Source organism: Symphalangus syndactylus, chromosome 15, assembly GCF_028878055.3.
Source record: "Symphalangus syndactylus isolate Jambi chromosome 15, NHGRI_mSymSyn1-v2.1_pri, whole genome shotgun sequence".
In the NCBI taxonomy this organism is placed as follows: domain Eukaryota; kingdom Metazoa; phylum Chordata; class Mammalia; order Primates; family Hylobatidae; genus Symphalangus; species Symphalangus syndactylus.
This window is the reverse complement of record NC_072437.2, coordinates 97,482,756-97,503,352: the sequence shown is the minus strand read 5'-3', so window position 1 is coordinate 97,503,352 and position 20,597 is coordinate 97,482,756. Positions and strand designations below refer to the sequence as shown.

At 38.9% G+C, this 20,597-nt stretch overlaps 1 protein-coding gene across 4 annotated transcripts in view; it reads right to left on the bottom strand.

The window, feature by feature from the left end:
• FRY (FRY microtubule binding protein) overlaps window positions 1–20,597 on the bottom strand; it is a 453,339-nt gene that overhangs the window by 43,389 nt on the left and 389,353 nt on the right. For all 4 annotated transcript variants that reach the window (XM_063619275.1, XM_055244887.2, XM_055244886.2 and 1 more), the window contains 9 exons: window positions 20,109–20,203; window positions 18,317–18,924; window positions 16,969–17,066; window positions 16,437–16,607; window positions 12,110–12,250; window positions 8,786–8,965; window positions 6,608–6,769; window positions 4,318–4,392; window positions 1,867–2,037 (listed from right to left, as the gene is read on the bottom strand). In XM_063619275.1, the coding sequence (XP_063475345.1) occupies window positions 1,867–2,037; window positions 4,318–4,392; window positions 6,608–6,769; window positions 8,786–8,965; window positions 12,110–12,250; window positions 16,437–16,607; window positions 16,969–17,066; window positions 18,317–18,924; window positions 20,109–20,203 (1,701 nt within the window). The remainder of the gene's footprint in view (window positions 1–1,866; window positions 2,038–4,317; window positions 4,393–6,607; window positions 6,770–8,785; window positions 8,966–12,109; window positions 12,251–16,436; window positions 16,608–16,968; window positions 17,067–18,316; window positions 18,925–20,108; window positions 20,204–20,597) is intronic.

Below are 20,597 nucleotides of genomic sequence, written 5' to 3'. Positions count from 1 at the left end.
CCAGCCAGTTTCTTTATAAACTCTTAACAATGAAAGATAAAATAATCATTGTGATTTTTTAGTTATTGCTGGCTAGGACAATAAAGAGGAGATCAGAAAAAAAGGTGTAGTATTCCTTATTTCTTGTCCCTGAAAAACATTAGTATAATATTTATTTTTAAGTAATGGGCATCCCAGATTTTTCCTTCCTTTATTTTGATAGAAACTAAATTTGTGAGCTGTTCTGAAATTGTGTCAGATTACTTCGCTTTACATCATTCCTGCTAGGTCATTTCACATAACATTTTTCTCTGGCTGAGACAGGAAATAATGCTTCTCTTGCTTCATCTGTTTTTTCCCTCCCTTGTATAACTTCCAGAGGGAAACAGGTGTCCAAGCTTGAATTTTAACCGAAGAGCAAACATTAGGTCAGTTGTCAGATCAGGGAGCTGGTCTTTTGACATTAGCTGAACTCTGAGCTCTGTCTCAGAGACATTTTTGAAAGTATTCAAAACAGTTGTATTTGGTTTAGACTTAAAACTATCCTCACTGCATTCAGTGAATGCTCTCTCTATCATTTATTATGGATTATAGAAACCTGCAATACTTTTTACTGGTTCTTAAGCAATTCAAGGTGAAAATTAAGCTGGCAGTTATTTTAAGGATACATTATAGTAGTGCCTTCATACTGCTTAAGGACTGGGTCTGCTAAACTTGTTTTCCAGGGAAAGAATTGGTGAAGAACACCTTCTTTATTCCGAGGACATGATTCTCTCCTGCTGGGGCAGACATCCAGGGTCATCACTGGGCCAGGAAGGACAAAAGCAAAGGGCTCTTTGGCTTCAATTAGACATAAGTGGGTTGGTCAGTAACAAAATCCTTTTAGGGAAGGTAAGCAGCTACTTGAAGCATCATTTCCCACAAGCCTGTAGTTAAGTAAGGAGGTGCCTACCTGCTGCAGGAAATCCTAAACTTGGGATCTGGGCCTGCCTCCTCAATTGTAAGACTAGCAGAGAGTCGTTTGGGAAATCTGGTGCAGTTAAACATGAGCTTGACAACACCATGAGCCAGGTTCCGAACCAGGCACCTTTACATCATCCAATCTCACTTAAGTGAACTGACTTTTGATCCCATGAGGCAAAAGACTGCCTCTCAGGTGGAATATGCCTCTAAGCTACTGAAATGAAGGTGACTGACAGGTGATGCTCCTCCTCTCAATACCTGTTTTCGCAAACATGATTCATAGCTGAAAGTATCTTATTACCATGATTATCATCCAAAATAAACGAATCTGCATTTGCCCACTGAGACTTGAACTTGGCTGCTCCAGTGTCTAGAACACCAGCCACCGAGCTAAGCAGAGCAAAGAGCTCTCTTGTGTGCGTTGTATTTTGTTTCCAGTTCTAACAATTTCATCAAGCACAAAAATGTTTGAGCCCTCAGGCTCTGGTCTCATGTTGTAGCAGGCAAGCTTTGAAGGAATTAAATTAGAGAAACTTCACATTAGAAATGATTAAATGCTTAGCATATTTTACTCAGGTACCAGTGAACAGGCTAAGAACTGAAATGTTTTTTGTGATTTTTTTTTTTAAGTCCAGCTTGGGACTACACACACACACATACAGTCTTTGTGTGGTCATTAAAACTCAGGTCTTTGCCATTTAGAAATAACTTGGCAGCTTCTGCCATGGTCTCAGACAGGAAGGGTGTGGTAACTTTTGCCAAAGTTTAGGGGCTGTACTTTGAATAAGTTGATTCAAAATAAAGTTTACAACCTTCCAATTAAAGATCTTGTTACAGAAACTCATTATTTAGCAGGTAAAAAGAACAGTTTCATTAGTCAAGGAAAAGGGTGCGGGGATTATTTTTACAGAGAATACACCGTACCTCTCCATCCTCCAGCTCCACATCTAGGAAGTCGAAGTCTCTGAAGACTCTAAACTGCTGCTCGCTGTTGGTGTCATCCATGTTCTCCTGCTCTCGGGCGCCGTCCTCAGAAGATACCAAGCTTGTCTGGTGCTCAAGCAGATCCAGATCCCCACACGATGAAAAAATCACCTGCGAATCAAGAGTCCTCTCCTGAGAAACCGTTCTCCCTTTGGTTGTTTGTGCTACGAAAAACTGTAATTGGCTCTTCATAGCACCGTATTTCCAGTACACACCTAATTCCTTCAGTGGGTATTTTTAGAATGTTCTTTTATTATTTATGTTGGACAGGTGCCTTCAGATTAAACTCGTGGTAAAGACGCAAGTTCATGCACCAGGAAAATGTTCAAGAATCACATCGCTGCTTCTTAATGGATGAAGACTGTATACTACCTGTGTGTGTGTGTGTGTGTGTGTGTGTGTGTGTAAACTGGAGCAGCCAGGAAAATGTTCCACTGTTTCTGAACTGATTAGAGTTAGAAATTATACACGTTTACACACATATATCAAATACATATAAATAATATTTTAAGGACTGATACCAAGATATGTTATTGTAGAATGAATGTGGGAACAAAGGATTTAACCCTTTTAGAGATAAACCAGCAATTGATAAGAAATAAAAAAACAGAAGCCAAAAATTACAATACTTGTCCATAGAAGAGTAGGTGAGTAACCAGGCCCATAACTTATACTTAAATTCCTCTCCTGTAGATTTAAACAAAATAAAACCTTTTTTACTACTAAAATCTTTAGTATGTTAATGTTTTAAAATTAACTTCTATGTTTAGGTTCTTTTCACTGACCCATTTTGGTAGAACTTGGTATATAATAAACTGTAAATGAGAGTAAATGTTTTGCTATCCAGCCTCTACTGAACATAGATTGATATTAAACAAAATTAATAGTATTCTTTGTATAACCATTACAATGTCCTAGTTGTCCTTGAAAAGTAGGCAAAATCATTTATAAGAATTTAAATATAATCAACATCTCTCAAAAGTAGAAAGAGTGAATGGATTTCAAGTGTACTTTTTTCCTCTAGTGTTTAAGAATAGTATATGATGCATATGATAGCCTCTCATTATAGCACCTGACACATAGTTTTACACAGGGATTGCAAATGTGTATGTGAGATAAAGAGCCCTGAGGACTAGTCAACTAGTCAGTGAGAGACGAGACATGAGATTTCTGATTTCCTCAGCTGAAGGCTGTCTTTCCTAGTTAGTGCTGCTTCTCTTATTTGTAACCTACTCCAGGTAAATATTTTAGCTGAAAAGGCCTTAGCACAGGGCAGACGGTAGGAGCCTGAAGCGATAAGAAGTAGGCCTTGTTGGCAGTGCTGCATTGCAGAGGAAAAACATACTTGGGTCTCTTCGCTGTGGGCTAGGAGTCTCTATCTGCCTCTGCCACTGTCCCCTCTGTCCTAAATACTGTCACAGGAGCAGCAGAAAACCCACTGATCAATAACACCAAAGAAGTGACTTAAATGGAGGTCCAGCTTAGCTGATGGCTGGCTGGGGTGCTTTCCCAGATGATAAAAAATACCACTTTGTACTTTAGCAAGTATTTATGAGCCTCTAATATTTCACCTGCTCATGAACTATGTCAGTGGATCTATTTTGAAATTTAAAAATAGCTCCACCGAGAAATGTGTTTGCTAATTCTTACTTTAGTTGGGAAATTATTTAGTTTGCTATTCCTTTTTCATAAATAATAAATATTCTGTGACACAGGTGAAACAAAAATACTTGGTGAAACCAGCAGACACTTCTATTGTTTTTGTTATACTCGTATACACAATTCAAATTTTTCTAAATTTTAGAAAAGCTTCCCAAGTTTACTTATAATACTTGAAGCCTCCATTCATTCAAAAGCTTGATGGCATGATTTTTATTTTTAGTTTTTTTATTGTAACATCAGTGGAAGTTTATATGCAAAGAAACATATTATTTTCATCTTTATTGTATGTGGGTAAGCTAATGACATCAGAGTAAGAAGCATGTGTACAGAGAGTAAAATTATATCCAAGAGATATGAGCATATATGTCATACATGGTGGTCAGTAGAGATTACTATTTATGTTATAAGAAAGTCTGGGCATATTTATAAAAAAATCCAAGAAATTAAAAAATGAAAAGAAACAGTATTCATAGACAAACGAGCGAACAGCCAATAAGATCTTTCATTGTTTCTGAACTCAGTGTGATTAAAAATCATGGTGTGGGGAGAAATAGTCCAGGGGTTTGCTCAAGACGGTGGCTATCATAAGACGGTGGCTATCATAAGACGGTGGCTATCATACTTGTCATTCACAGTTGAATCCTCTAAATTATATGACCAAAGGCAAAAATAGACCAATGAAAAAGGAGATATGATACCAAAATAACTATGATACATGACAGAACTTACTGATGGATTTTTGCTCAGTCCTACTTCTTGGCCACACAGAGAAAGGACATGCACCAACTTCTCTTTTGTTCTCTTCTGGAAAAGAAACACAAGGCAGGTTTCATTATGGGGTCCTGTGAGCAAATCTGCTCTGTTTTCTAGCCACTAGCCATACAGGGCAATAGCACTTGACATATAGAGAGAACTGAGATGTAAAATACACAAAGGTATGAAACAAGAACATAAATAGCAATTAAAAATTGTAAAATATTGAAAACATGTTGAAATAATATTTTAAATATAGTAGGTTAGGTAACATTTATTATTAAAATTAATTTTGCCTGTTTTTCCTTTTTTTAAAGGTAACTATATAGACAATGTAAAATGAAGCTCACATTATGTTTCTGCTAGACAGTGGTGATCTAAGTTATCCCAATGGGTGTATATGTGTGTGTATGTGAAAATCAATCCCTAGGTTCTTTAAGGAGATCTATCACTTCCTTTGATAATCTTTTCTTATATGTTAAACTTTCAGTATTAGCAAGGCTTTCCTTACACTTTAACTCTATTAAGTTACAGCATGAGTCTCTTTTTCTCGAATGTAAGAATACTTTCTGTAGAATGAAAAAATTCATTCGTTTTAAGCCATATTAAATCTTTCTTAGTTTTTTCTTCCTCAAGTTAAACAGACTCAGTTCCTTTCCTTCATAAACCTATTTTCCAGCCCCTTAACCATAGGGATTCTTCTATAAACCATTACATTTTTCCAGTGGCAGATAACCCAGGTCTCAGAATGATTGGTGAGTTGAGAATTTTTAAAGCAATCTTCCTAATCTCTTTAAAATGATTTTCCCCCCTTTAATCTGATTTACGGTTTGTTATGTGGAAACTGCTAGGAGGCCAATGCCACTCTTAGATTTTTCTTCTTAACGGAACTCGATTCACTGCATCCTTCTTTCCAAATTATAGAGGGGACAGACACTCAATATGGTGTCTGCTCAAGGTCAGAGACAGGAGGACTTTGAGGTTGAGGGATGGCAGAAGACTCGCTAAACGATTTTCCTAAGTCTTAGTGGTCATTTTACAATTTTGGGAAGGAATCAATGTAGAAGGACACATTGGGCAGTATATTTTTCTTCTCTCTTTCAATGAAGTTTTCAGCTGAATACTTACTGAGAACCTGCTCTGTTGCAGCCAGCACTATGCTACATGTTCCATTCCCCTAACCTTTGAGAGAGAAGGTGAGTCCTCCTGGGCACCCACTTTGTCCTTCCCAGCACCCACTTCACCTTCTTCTGGTAACACTGTCCCTCTTTTTATCTCGGAAAGACTCCATTCCCACTAAGTGAAGCTATGCCTCCCTCACATGCCCTGCAAGAGTCTTTCTAGAATTGCTATGGATGTCAAAAGAGGAAAGGCCTCTGTCGCTCTGAAGTCATCAGAGCCAAAGACCATGTAAACCTGGAGCTGCCAGAGGTCATCTGGGCCTCCCATAGAAAAATCCTGCCTGAGAACGAAGTCACTGGAGGGGAAAACAAGGGCCAAGATGTTGGGAAGGGAAGGTGGGGACAGTGAGAAGGAGACAGTCTAAGAATCCAGTTTCTGACATTTGTGAACTAGGAGCCAACTGTGCTTGAAGCCAAGATGAGTAAGTTAATAAGTTCCTTTACCATATAAGGTAATTTTTCAGTGGGTTTCTATAACAAGTCAACAGAAGACCCCTGAATAATGCAGAAGTTTCACTTGACAGGAAGTCCAATGGCATCTCTGCTACGCTGTGATGACAGAACTACAGAGAATCTGGCAGTAGTGCCCCCGCCCCTCACCATCTGCATGGCTCAGCCTGTGCATGGACACTATGGTTGGGGTGCTGTTCCGTGGACAGCAGACAGGATGGTCTTTGGGTGTGCAGCCCTATCAACCCTTTGGGAGTCCAAGTGCTATAGAATTGGTTGGGAGAACTAAGGATGTGTTGTTTGGACTCATTTAGGAGAGTGGCAGAGGGGCAGAATTTCTTTAAATGTCTGAAGGGCTGCCATGTGAAAGAGAGACCAGATTTTAATTTCTAAGCCTTGAGAGAACTGGAATCAATGGATAGAAGCAACAAAGAGACAGACTTCAACTCAAGGTAATGAACTGTTCAAAGAGCAAATGGCTTCCTTGGAATGCCACAAGACCCCATCCTTGGAAGTGCTGAGAACTATGTGGACAACGTTGGGATGGTGAAAGAGGGAATCCCTTATGACCCAGCCATATGGACTCAACAGGTCCCTAAACTCCCTCCCAGGGCTGTGGGTTTAGGATTGCATACCTGAGAATACTGGGGCCTTTTCCAGCTCACAGGAACAAGGACGTTGGAGTTGGAGCCTGAGGAAGTGGAAGATGTGCTCCGGGTGACAGCCATGGCCCTGGGTTTCCCATCACGCCCAGAAGAATTCTGCAGCTCATCATACCGCCTCCCGATGATTGGAGTCTTGAGAAGAAGACAAAAGCACATTCTTCTGTCTCAATAGTTTTGTGATATATGAAACCCTTCTCCCCAGAAGCAACCAAGAGCTGCTTATTTGATTAAAAATAAGATTAGAGAAGTTCAGTGTTACAAGTGGGCTCATTTTCCTCAACATGCACATATACATTGTGAGTCGTTTTGCATCTTCAACATTTTCTCCCCTCTTTAGCGGCAGAAAAATGCAACTGCTTGTTCTTTAATATGCTTTAGAAACCACTGATAAACAGAAGCAAAATATGGAGGAAACCAAATAGTTTTCGATTGTTTAAACTTGAAAAAATTTCTTATAGTTAGAACAAGAGACCAAAATTCCTTTCCCTCTCCCAACTTTTAATCATTAATCTTTATATACGCTCAATTATTTAAAAATGTATTTAACTTATTTATATCTTTTCAATTATTCAAATGACTGAGGTCAGGGCCAGGTACTTGGGCAGCACTTGAGAAACTTCACTTCCCGAGAGCTCCGGAGTGTGGTGGCTGCATAGGCAGCAATTCGCAAACTCGAGCTCCGAGCAGGTCTCCGCTGCAGACACCAGCTCATGGGCCTGACCTCGGCAGTGGCAGAAACTGTCAATTTTACACCTGGCTCCTGAGACCCATCATTCTGGGGCAGTTCTGGGTCTCTGGGGCATGCTGCTAACTGGCTGCATGTTTTTTTGTACCTCTTTGGAACACAACAAACTCAAATTGCAGAGTAAAAATAGCTTTTCCCCCTAGCTAGGTTAAAAAAAAATGTGAAAATGGACCAAGATTAAATTGAAACCTTAATATTATTTACATATTAAATATAGATGCAGGTGTCACAATAGCAGCAAATAGTATCTCATCCTGAATACTGAAACGATGAAAGGTCAGTGAGGACCATTGTATAAAAAACCCAACTTGGATATGACCTACATAATAGTGCAAGTAAGTTCCATATAAGCACACCAGGTTTATTTCTTTTTTTAAAAAATATAAGTTCTGGGGTACATGTGCAGAATGTGCAGGTTTGCTACATAGGTATACATGTGCCATGGTGGCTTGCTGCACCCACCAACCTGTCATCTACGTTATGTATTTCTCCTAATGCTATCCCTCCCCTTGTTCCCCAACCCCCGACAGGCCTTGGTGTGTGATGTTCCCCTCCCTGTGTCCATGTATTCTTATTGTTCAACTCCTACTTATGAGTGAGAACATGCAGTGTTTGACACCAGGTTTATTTCTTAGTGAATTTATTCATTCAGCGGAGTTTGGAAATATTTACTAGTGATCTACTATGCACCAGATGTTGTTCCAGGCCCTGGTTATAAACAGGAACAGAGTACGGTTTCTGCTTTGGGAGTTCATGAGTCATGGGGTAAGAGATGTGAGAAAGCAAAGTTATTTTATATCTTAGACTTCAATATAGGCCTCCCAAATGTTTGTTCATGGACTACCAGGTAAACATGACCACTTCCTATCCTTTCTTTTCTTCCTGACTCCTTAGCTTGGGTCCCTAGTCTCTTGCTCCTCCCTCTCCCTCCCCTGCCCACTTCAAGGCAAGAATTTAGTTTTATTTGTTTTAAAAATAGTGTAGACTGGGGAAGCAACTATAAAAGTGGAGTCTGTATTCCTGCAAATTTTGGTCATCTGCTGAACTGGCTGTCACTCAGGGAGAATATTGTGGATATGAAGACATGACCATTGTCAGATACAGAATGAGTGAAGGTCATGGTTTAAAATGCTTGTGATCGTTCCATTTTTAAATACCTCTTTTTAAAATCATTTTTTTACATAACTGAGGCTAGTTTCTATTTTTAAAAGCTGCCAACTGAGAGTCCCAGTGAATATGACACTCAATGCATTCTTTAAAAAGCAAAACCTAATTTAGTCCTTAGAAATCTTCATTTGAAATAACTGTCAAATAAGTCTTCTTTTTTCCAGGCAACTACTTTTGACCTTTGCTACTACAAATTCATGCTAAAGTTCACAGAAATAGTTAACATAGCTAAGTACCTCCGAAATATCGAAGTGGAAGTCCAGGGTTTTCCCAGGTAATTCCTTGGAAGCGCTCGTCCACACTCGATGTATTTCTATTTTTGAGAGGTCACTGTGCTGGTATGAAGGTAAAACAAGGCTGGCTGACCGAGAAACTACCAGCTTCAAGATATTCAGAGCTTCTCTCCAGTGAACACTCTGCAGGAAATAAAACATTCGAGGGTTAAAAATAATTTCATTTTTTTAAAGCTAATGTATGTCAGAATGACCAGTGAGAAGCTAGTGACCAGTCAGAATTCACTGACTTAAAACAGTGCAGGAGGCTCCATGATAAATAAAAGGCAAATGACATAAAAAGACAAATGTATATATAAAAGGAGCTACGTTTAGGAGACAAACAAATAAAAAAAGACCAATTTTGTCCATTTCAGCTAAATTAAATTCTTATTAATGAGATGCATTATTGGTAATGAGGCACCTCCTTAATTTGAGAAAAAAAAAAAGGCTCCCAATGCATTTTATGACATTGACTGTTCAATTCACTCTTTCTGAAAGTTCTCCCCACCTCCGGTTTCCAGTCTTCTTGGTCCTCCTCCTAGTCCTCTGGCTCCTCCTGCTCCATTTGCTTCCTGGGTACCTTGATCTCTGTCTTCAGCCCTCTTTTCTTCTCACTTCTTGTCTTCCTCACTACTTAACTCAGGAATCTGGAAGCCCTTCTTAACCCTTTCTTTCCCTCCCTCCTGGTAATCTGTTCCCTCCACTGCATTCCTGCTGGCACGGGCTCAGCAGCACCCTCTTGGGCCTTGCGTGGACTGTCTCAATGGCCCCTTACTGGTGCCCTGGTTTGCAGCCCTTAAGTGCATCAGATCCAGCTAGAGTGATCTTTCTAGAACTCTTCAGACCAAGCCACTTCCCTGACTAAACTCCTTCACAGGCTCCCTCTGGTGGACAGGGTGGAGCCCACACTCTCTGAGCACGGCCTGCAAGGGTCATCTCCCCCAGGCTGCTGCTGGAGTTCCCCAAACTTGACAAGCTCTCTCAGCCTCTGTGTCTTTACTCATACTATGCCCTCATCCTTGAATACCTTTCCCCTCCTTATTGGCATGTCAAATTCCTACTCTTCATTTAAGACTCAGTTTTACCATCTTTGTTTCTGTGACAACCTCCAATCAGACTGTGTGCTGCTTCCATAAAAATATTAGAAACATAGATAAACGAATTTGATAAAAGTTTTTATTATTTTTTGCCTGGACTTTGCAGTCAAAGCACATGAAATAAAACATCTATTAAATTCTGCACAAGGGAAGCCATGGTTTAAATGTGAAATAAACTACTATTTGAGGTAAGATAAAAGGTATCAGAGGTGGCCCGCAGGCCTAAGACAAAATGGACAGCCTCATTAAACAACAAAATGGGGCACACATTTGTAGAAAGGTGTGAACTGACCACCTGTCTCCTGTGAGTGAAGTGAGAAACTGTTAACTGACTGCCTACCCTATGTGGTGTAAGTAATACGGAGCAATGCCACTTGAAAAATGCTTGCAAGTCACTTTCAGCATTAAATAATTTCTGTAAGTAATCTGGTGAAGTAAAGATGGAAAGGAATGTCTAAAATTTATATTGTATATCTTCGTCAATGAGCTTCCAGAGAGAACCTAGCATTTGCCCTTGAATCCTACAAGTTACCAAGTACATTCTAGAGAAGAAATAGAGAGACAAATACAATGTAGAGAAAAGGATGTCTATGGTCTTGAGCTAGGCACTCTCTACTTAACCCCACGGTGGCCCTGCACTACTCCCATGGCCTGGAGCCTCCCTGCTTTAATCTGTGGTCATGTGTTTTAGATTAACTTCCAGGCTCTAGAAACTCGTCCTGGTGTGTTTGAGCTATCTTCCCATCTATCTATATTCCTGTCTTCCTATCTATCACTCTGTTGGCCAGGTTGGAGTGCAGTGGTGTGATCACAGTTCACTGTAACCTCAATCTCCTGGGCTCAAGGGAAACTCTCTCCCCAGCCTCCTAAGTAGCTGGGACTATAGGTGTGCACCACCACACCTTGCTGATTTTTTAAATTTTTTTATTTTTGTAGAGATGGGATGTCACTTTGTTGCCTAGGCTGGTCTTGAACTCCTGGCCTCAAGCGATCCTCTTGCCTCAGCCTCCCAAAGTGCTGGGATTACAGGATAAACCACTGCACCTGGCCTTGATATTTATTTTTATTTTCATTAAAATAAATTGTGTTTCTGGTCTTCTCAGAGTATGGCTTTTTCTGGGCTGGACGTGGTGGTTCATGCCTGTAATCCCAGCACTTTGGGAGGCCAAGGCGGTGGATCACGAGGTCAGGAGTTTGAGAACAGCCTGGCCAATATGGTGAAACCCTGTCTCTACTAAAAATACAAAAATTAGCCGGGCATGGTGGCACACGCCTGTAGTCCCAGCTACTTGGGAGGTTGAGGCAGAAGGATTGCTTGAACCCGGGAGGCGGAGGTTGCAGTGAGCCGAGATTGTGCCACTGCACTCCAGCCTGGACAGAGCAAGACTCAGTTTCAAAAACAAACAAACAAAAAATCTGTAGCTGTTTGGAGATGTCCAAGTATCCTGCCAGGAAGGCTGCCTGGCACAATAAAACAAAGACACTGGCTGTGGATCCAAATACCAGCTCCAGCCTTTACTAACTGAAATCTTGGGGCCAGTCTCTTGGTTTTAAAAATATACATAAAGACTGTTTATTATGGGAATATTAAAATATACACAGAAACAGAGAGACTAGTCTAATGAACCCCTTTGTACTATTCATCAACTATTCACATTTTGTCATCTTGTTTTATTTATCCCCTCAAACAAATGTTTTTTGTTTGTTTGTCGGAGTATTTTCAAGTATATTTATGCAAGTTTCTTAACCACTCTTCAACTCTAAAGTGACAATTTTAGCCTTTGAATAACCCTTCACATGTTGAGACACCGGGCCTAGAACCTGGCACATGTGAAAGTTCCTACAGTTCCTTGTCCCCTCTCCTTCTCTGAAACGGGATATAAAAACCAAGACTCTGCCTCTGCCCTCCAAGTCAGGTGTGTGCTTTCAATACTCAGCCTGTGGCCCCAAGAGGCGGAAATGTGCCTTTTGAAGGCACTGGCGTGTGCCGGGGTCTTGTGTGCTCATTCTCTTCAGAATACTACTCAGAGTGTGGCCAACTCCCACTCTTAATTGCCCTGGCTGTGTCATGGATGTCAAGGAATGAATGAGTGGCCTGGTACCCAGATGGTTTTGTAGCCAAGCTACAGGAAAAGCCTCCATCTTTTTGGAATGACTGGTTGCTTAGTGAAGTTATCCAAGTACTCACTTGCACATATTTTTCAATCGTCTTCAGAACTTCCACATTGAACTGTTTGACAGGAACGACAGAAAGGTCCATGTAGCTGAGCAGACTGTAGATCACCTGGAGCAGGGGCTGCTGCACGCTAGGGAGGCCCTTCTCCAGCAGCTGTGGGGGCAAAGTGCGGCTGGAGTCAGTCACACACCAGATCTCCGTATGGAACGACCCGTGTTTTCCAACACATTTAGGATTGTGCATTTCCTTTTTAATTTTTATTTTTTTAGGAGATAGGGTCTTGCTATGTTGCCCAGGCTAGTCTCGAACTCCTGGCCTCCAGAGATCCTCCTGCCTCAGCTCGCAAGTATCTGGGATTATAGGCAAGAGCCACCACGCCTGGCTTGATTGCACATTTCCTTTGGAGGGGAAATAAAATCCTAATTATGAAGAACTGAAGATATTATCAAAATAGACTATATCATGTGTGGAGATGCGAATATATAAGTATAAAATTCACATGATGAAATATTAAAAAACACCTAAAAGGAAAACATCAGACACCAATTATCAAAAATTACAAATTCAAACAAAAGATAAAATCTGTCAGTTATCAAACCGGCAAAGATTAGAAATTGATAATACTCAGTATTGATGGGGAGATAAAGAAATGGGTATTCTTACATATCAGTAGAAATGTAAATTGGATAGTTTGGCAAATGAGATCAAGAGCAATGAAGAAGTCCATAATATTTTGACACAGTAATTATACTTTTAGGAACGTTTCTCAAATCAGAGATAGACGTTAAGATTTATGTATAAGATTTTACCATAGCATTATTTATAATGGCAAAAAACATACACAAAACAAGAAAGCTTTGTAAGTAATTCAAATATTGAACACTAGGGAAATGGATATGTAAGTTAACAGCAAACTGAAACATCATGTAGTTAATAGAATGACATTTTTAAAGACAGAGGAGGATATCAGATAATAGTAAGTGGGAAACGAAGGATACACAATTGTCTTTTTAATAGATGATGCCAATATTGACATGTGTGTGTTATATAGAAATAACATTGGAAAGAAATTTTAAAATGTTAGTATTGTTTCTCTATAATTTTGGGTAATTTTTCTTTTCTTTTTAAAAGCTTTCCTGCGTCTTCCAAATTTTCTGTTATGAATATATACTGCTTTTATAATCATAAAAAATCAATGATATTGTCCAAAATAAGCAAATAAGGAAAAATAAAGAAGCAAAACAAGGAAAGCAAAATAAGGAAAAAATATACGTGACAGACATCATGATAAAAGTTTACTGTTTAAAATAAAAAGTTGATAGAGATGACCCAACTAAATGTTGAAATTACACAATATTTACGGAGTGGTTAAAACGTGAGGAAAGAGCTGGGCGCGGTGGCTCACGCCTGTAATCCCAGCACTTTGGGAGGCTGAGGTGGGTGGATCACCTGAGGTCAGAAGTTCAAGACCAGCCTGACCAACATGGTGAAACCCAGTCTCTACTAAAAATACAAAAATTAGCTGGGCGTAGTGGTGGGTGCCTGTAATCCCAGCTACTCGGGAGGGTGAGGCAGGAGAATTGTGTGAACCCAGGAAGTGGAAGTTGCAGTGAGCCAACGTCACGTTGCTGCACTCCAGCCCAGGTGACAAGAGCAAGACTCTGTCTCAAAACAAAACAAAACAAAACAAAACACATGAGGAAATAATTATGTAAATCTATAATGTGGAAAAATGAGTATCTTTACTAGAAAGAAAATACATTAAAATAGTTCAAAATTATTAATAAAAAGTATTAAATTAAAAAATACACGGAATGACAAAATTTAGTGGGGATACAGGAAAACAAGAATATTTATACATTGTTTATAGTATTACAAATGGGGGGATCTTTATGAAGACCAACTTCTCGAATATGTTGAAGAACTAAATAACATGCCCACAATCCATGCCACAGGACTGAATAATTCGACTTCAGGAAATGTAGAGTCATTTGATATTATGTGATAAAAGGATTTTGATAAAATCTATTATTATTTGATCAAATTTCAAATATCATTTGATAAAGATCTACATAACAAGACCATTTGTAATGGAAAAAATTATGAACATTAGCAACAAAAGGGAGATGGTTAAGCAAAGTGTGTTACGTTAACCTGATAGACTTCCAGAGTTATTTAAAACAGCACTCTGTGAGCTACCCCAACACCTAGAAATATACACACAAAGTTAATAATAAGTGAGCAGAGAAGGTTCCAGGGAATACCACAGTGACACAAAATTATATGTATGTGCATGGCCAAGACCTGAAAGAATGTGTAATTGAAACAGAAGTTAATATATATTATATACAGTGGGACCTTGGTTAAGTTCATAATAAATTTTTTGGTGATAATTTTGTGATAAGGACTGAATAGAACAAATTAGATAACCAATTCTTTTATGGGTAGTAAAAAACACGTAACATAAAATTTACCTTTTTAACCATTTTTTAAAAAGTGTATCAGTCTACTTTCCAGACTGCCAGAGTACACTGACACACTTTTTGGTTGTTACAGAAGTCCTTAGCTTGGCTAATATAATCTTCACAAATTATTTCCACCTGTTTTCTCAAGTACATTCACATTATTATGCAACTATCACCACTATCTACCTCCAGAACTTGTTCATCATCTCAAACTGAAATTCTGTACCCACAAAATAATAATTCTCCATTACTAACTGCCCTCAGTTCCTGGTAACTACTATTCTACATTTTCTCTATAAATGTGCTTAATCTCTGTACCTCATATAAGCAGAATCTTGTCATATTTGTCCTTTTGTCCTCTGGCCTATTTCACTTAGCATAATGTCTTCAAGGTTCACCCACGTGGAAGCACGCATCAGAATTTCTTCCTGAATAATATCCCCTTGTATATATATGCTACATACAATTTGCATTTTTGAAACTTCTTATGGTTACTGAGCCAAACAAATGTTACCTCCTTGCTATCTACACTTCACCTTATTTTAAAGGAGGCAAGGTCTGCCTTTGTAAGCAGAACAAATCAGTTCTCTCAGTACTACTTCTGTGCTGAGGTGTGTGTGTGCTTTCTTAGTTAACTCTTGCAGGGACAGGTATGACCAGACGACTATTAAAACCAGCAGGGTGGTACTTATGAGAGGTTCCTTAAAATGTCAGAGATGTGGGTGTGGAAAGAGCAAGTGAATCCTGGGCTGCTGACAGTCTGAACACAGTTCACACATTACTGATCTGTATTGCAAGTCAAAATCCTGCACAATCAACTATAAATGTTGATGGATGGGGCATCTCTCCTCTGCTAGGTAGATGCTTTCAGGCTTATGGAGCCTTTGAGAAAATGGCTGATTTTTAACCTATCTGGCATCTGGATTGATGATATAAATAAAATAAAAACTAGGATAGATTGTCCTCATCTCTTCTGAAAGGTGCTAGTGATAGCTATGAATGCTTATCACAGAAGAAAAAGCAACACTGAAAATGCTAAAACAAGGTAGCTATTACCAATCATTTGCCTTATAGATTTCATGACCTTGTGTAATAAACTTGTTGGAGACTGAAGATGCTAAACGGAATACATTTCATCTCTTGCCCAACAATATTCTGTGTATTTCTAGCACCAACATACACAGAAGTCAGTGTAGGGTTTGTAATGAATATACTAGAAACACATTAGTATGATGACAAAGTACCATTCCAGTTTTAAAAACAAACATAAAAGGCGAGAATAAAGTTTATTTCAGAATGTATGCTTTGATAATTAGATCAAACAACCATTAAACATATCAAGCCACAAGGTAACTCCTTAAATAAGATTTGAACACCCAGAGTAATTAGGATAAAAATTTCTGATCTCTGCCATGTACTGACAGGTGTTACCATAATAAACAGAAGGAGTTTAAGCTTTGGAGGCAGCTATATCTAGGTTTAAAGGCTGACTCTGCTGCTTTAAACTTGTGAAAAATTATGTAACCTGGCTGAGCCTCAGATCTGTATGATATTATCTACATCACTGTGCTGTTGTGAGAGTTTAAAATGATTCCATTAGCATGTATTATAATATTTAATAGGCACACACTATATGGAAGTTAAGAGTATACTGAGTGTATTATCAATTTTATGCAAATAATTTACCCTTGGAAGCTGTAATAGATTTTATCCTTCATTTCAAAGCTTACCTCTGGCAGGGAATGGTGGCCCACGCCTGTAATACTAGCACTCTGGGAGGCGACGGCAGGAGGACTGCTTGAGCCCAAGAGTTGAGATCAGCCTGGGCAACATAATGAGACCCTGTCTCAAAAAAACAAACAAAAAAAGCTTACCTCTGCCAGGTAGGTAACCATATTCAAGGTAATGTCAGCATATGCTTCATGAAGGTATCGACAGACCACATTGACCCACGTGGCGCAGTCCCTCGTGTAGCTGTGTGTTTTATAAAGAGTCATGACATGTGCAAGATTTGAAAGTTTGGGGTTCTTCTCTTCTAAACAAACCTTTTAAAATAAGAAAATCAATTAGGAATAAAATAGCCCAATGAATAGGAAGAAATGTTAGCAATTTTACTATAAACTCTGGCTGTCTGGAAAGTAGACTGATACACTTTTTGGTAATTACAGGAAGTACTTAGCTTGGCTAATATAATTTTCACAAATTCTTCCCACCTGCATTCTCAAGAATGACAGCAAGCAAGACAATTTGCATCAGCCACCCCTATATGTCCATTACTGTGATATTAATTATTATTTCCAGTTTTTGAGAAAATCACTGCCTTCTCTGGGCCTTGTAATTTGCCTGACATTGGGGCTTCCTGAAGGCCTCTATGGATCTGCCTGAGTGTGGAACTGTAACTCATACCTGAGCAATCCTTTCGGCTATATCCTTACAGAACTGATTGGGATTTTCAAAATGCTGAATCAGCTGGGGCAGGAGACACAAGACATTCAGTGGAAACCCTGGATTAGAGAAGATACAATGGAGATAGCTGAATATGGTATATTTTAGCTGTTAGCAGTGGGAAGGCATGTGACAGATTTTTATACTGAGGTGATGCAAAAGCAGTTTTTTGAATCAGCTTAAACATGATCTAACACAAAATCTATGAAAAATGCACAACCACAATGGCACCAGTTACAAAGAAGACACTAAAGTAGATCTGTGATTTTAAGATGCAGTGATTATCTTGCACTGGACTATTGTGAATAAGGATGGCTGGCCCAGATTTTTTTGGCACAGATTGAACTGAGCTGAAGTACTAGTTTGAAATTTTTATCAAAAAAAACATATTTTAAGAAAAACTGGTGTGAGAGGACATAGGCCAACCAATTTAAGTCTTAGTCATGTAATTGAAAAGACTCTTTAAAATAAGGAATGGCTTAGTCCCTCTCTGTTAACCTACAGCTTCATGAAATGAATTCTGGGTCACATGCCATGGCATTAAAAATCTGGTTTGTTGGCCAGGCATGGTGGCTCACGCCTGTAATCCAAGGACTTTGGGAGGCTGAGGCGGGTGGATCACAAGGTCAAGATATCGAGACCATCCTGGCCGACATTGTGAAACCCTGTCTCTACTAAAAATACAAAACTTAGCTGGGCGTGGTGGCGTACACCTGTAATCTCAGCTACTAGGGAGGCGGAGGCAGGAGGATTGCTTGAACCTGGGAGGAGAGGTTGCAGGGAGCCAAGATCATGCCACTGAACTCCAGCCTGGCGACAGAGCAAGACTCCGTCTCAAAAAACAAAAACAAAACAAAACAAAACAAAAAAATAAAAAATCTGGTTTGTTGATTTGGGTTTATTCAAAACAAGAGGAAACCAAGAGAATTTCCAAGAAGAACAGAAAAGCAGAAAAGCAAAGAAAAAATAAAAGATTTAGGAATTAAGAAAGAATTTTTTTTTTTTCTGTGCAAGAGCAATGGAATAAACTAACAGCACCTGCAGTTTGATCTGGAAAGCTAAAAAGAAATCGCTAATATCTTAAAAATAATTTTGGCCCCTTTTATGCTATTGCCTTAAAATATTTTCTATAATATAGATCATTGAGATTTACATTATATAGAATTTTATGAGAAAAAAATAAACTACTCCCAAGGAACCATTTTTAAGCAGAATTGTTAAAAGCAATAAGTTCATATTATCTTACTGCACCAAATAACGAACACAACCACCATCAGAATTGAGAGAGGGTGAACGAGGCTGGCTTTACCAATAGCGTGGGATGCATCCACCATGGATATTTTGGACACTGGTGTCAGCAGACTGAAGAGCTGCAGGGTCAGGTCTGTGGTGGTGAGGGATGTGAATCCTTTCAGCAGCAGCTGCTGCAGCCCGGAGAAGTCGGCCCACTTGAGCTGCGCCTGGAGTTTCTCAAGCTTTTCTCGGTTCTCAGCCTTGTCAAGTGGCATATGTGCCAGTAGTCTGCTCAACAGCCTTAAGGCCATTAAGTATTCAAACTCAAAATCAGACTCCATCAAGGCCACTGTGACCCAGAAGATGGTGGCCAGTAGGTTGGTGGGATGGTTTATGTGGGATGGGTCTGTGAGACTGTCCTTCAAGGAGGATGAGCTTCTGGTTTTTGAGGAGAGGCCTTGTTGGGTACAAGCCTGAATTCTGTCCAGTGTGGCACTTCGAGGTGGGTCAGAGGATCGGTCGATGACACCAAACTTCTTGGGCACAGAGAAGCTTCGTTGATGCCGGCTCCGTTCTGCAGTCGTGGTGTTGCCGCTGGTGGTTCCAGGGTTCACATTTAGTTGTCCTGTGCTCTTTCTGCTTGCTGTTAGTTTACTGCTAGAGCTTAAATCTGGTGAGGAAGAGCTAGGTATAAAAACAAATAAGTTTAATAGGATGCCAACATGTGTCATCAAAAGCCAGTCCTTTCAAGTCCACTGAGAAACACTGCAGGAGGGAAATCATTCTTTAGAAATGCCACTTTTTATTCATTTATTTTTCCTTATCCTTAAAGCTATAAAAAACAAAACAAGAGAATCCCTCATCAACAAAACAAAAAGCCCAATACTGACTGCTACTTATTGAAAATGTAAAGAAATCAATAATTGGCCTTAAAGTTTACTGATATTTCATTTATGTTTTGCTTGAATTTGGGTAGGAGTAATTATGACATAAAATGTACCTGATAGGTATAACCTCCAATATTCTGTTAACTGACTGATAAGGAGAACAGAAATGGGAATTATGCTATCCAAAAGGAAGCTGTTAAATGTTCATGTCAAAGGAAATTTTTTGGTACTTACCAAAATTTAAGAAAAATTATTTCTAAGTCTATGCTGAAAAGGTAAAACTCTTTGTCAACATTCTTGCTATATTTTTACTGATTTAGATGAATCTTTATGTTTATATAGATAAATATGTGTGATGTTTGTAATCATACCAAAACTATCCATAAAAAATGCTCAGCTTAAAAATGAAACAAGGCCCAATCGGATACAAGATAACATTACCGACTCAATTTCAAACAAGATGAACTCAATAACACAAACAGAATATAGAGTCATGAATAATTTGAAATGAGTTATTAAACATTGGCAGGAGCAAAAAAAAGATACTAAGGTAGGAATTTCTTTGAATGAAGTCAACATTTATTCCAACTGTTTTTATGGCAACAGTTCAGAAGCTTTGTATATATTCATTTAAAAATAATATTTAGCTTTTGCTTCCCTTTATCAATGTAATAAATAGGATAATTATTACATAAAATTTGGAAAAATACTCAAAAAAAGAAATGAAAAATTATTAATATTTTATCATTCAGAGATAACAGTATCTATCTTCCTGATGTTTTAAAATACTTATATAATGCGTGTGTGTTTGTGTATTATGACTTCTTTTTTAAATTAAGAAAGTATTACACATACTTTTTCAGGTCATAAATATACTACAAAAACTAGATTTCTTCTTTGTACTTTGCCTAAAGTCCAGCAACTCCCAAATACTCCTGTATAGTACACTTGATGTCAAAATATCATTAAGCTGATTCTCACCGGGACAATACAGTTAGGAGGTCACTGTTCTTCAAGCAGTCAGACAAGTTATCCACAGCCGCCTCCAAGGTTAGGAGCGCTTCCATTACATAACCCTGCCAAACATGCAAAGATAGCATTTTGTATTGCTTGTAACCATTGTTAATTTCCTGAAGATAAATTTAATCAATGCAAACTTTATTCCAATAATGTTATTGCTGCTTTAATTTATGAAGTCTAAAATAAGCTTTAAGGGCCACTTAGGAAATTCAGATGGCTTAGGAGTTAGCAGATAATCATAAAAATTTATTTCCCTATGTCTAAGAGCCTCAACAGATCACTTTCATTTGAAATCCAACAGCGAGGGGGCAAGCATGACCCTCTGCGGAGGGGAGGGTGGGCATTTGAAATACAGAGTGGCAATGTCTGAAAGCCACAGATCAAGAGGAGAGGTACAGGAAGAGCTGCCTCCGTGGTGTTTTAAACAGCACCTCTGATGGCTGAAAGAAG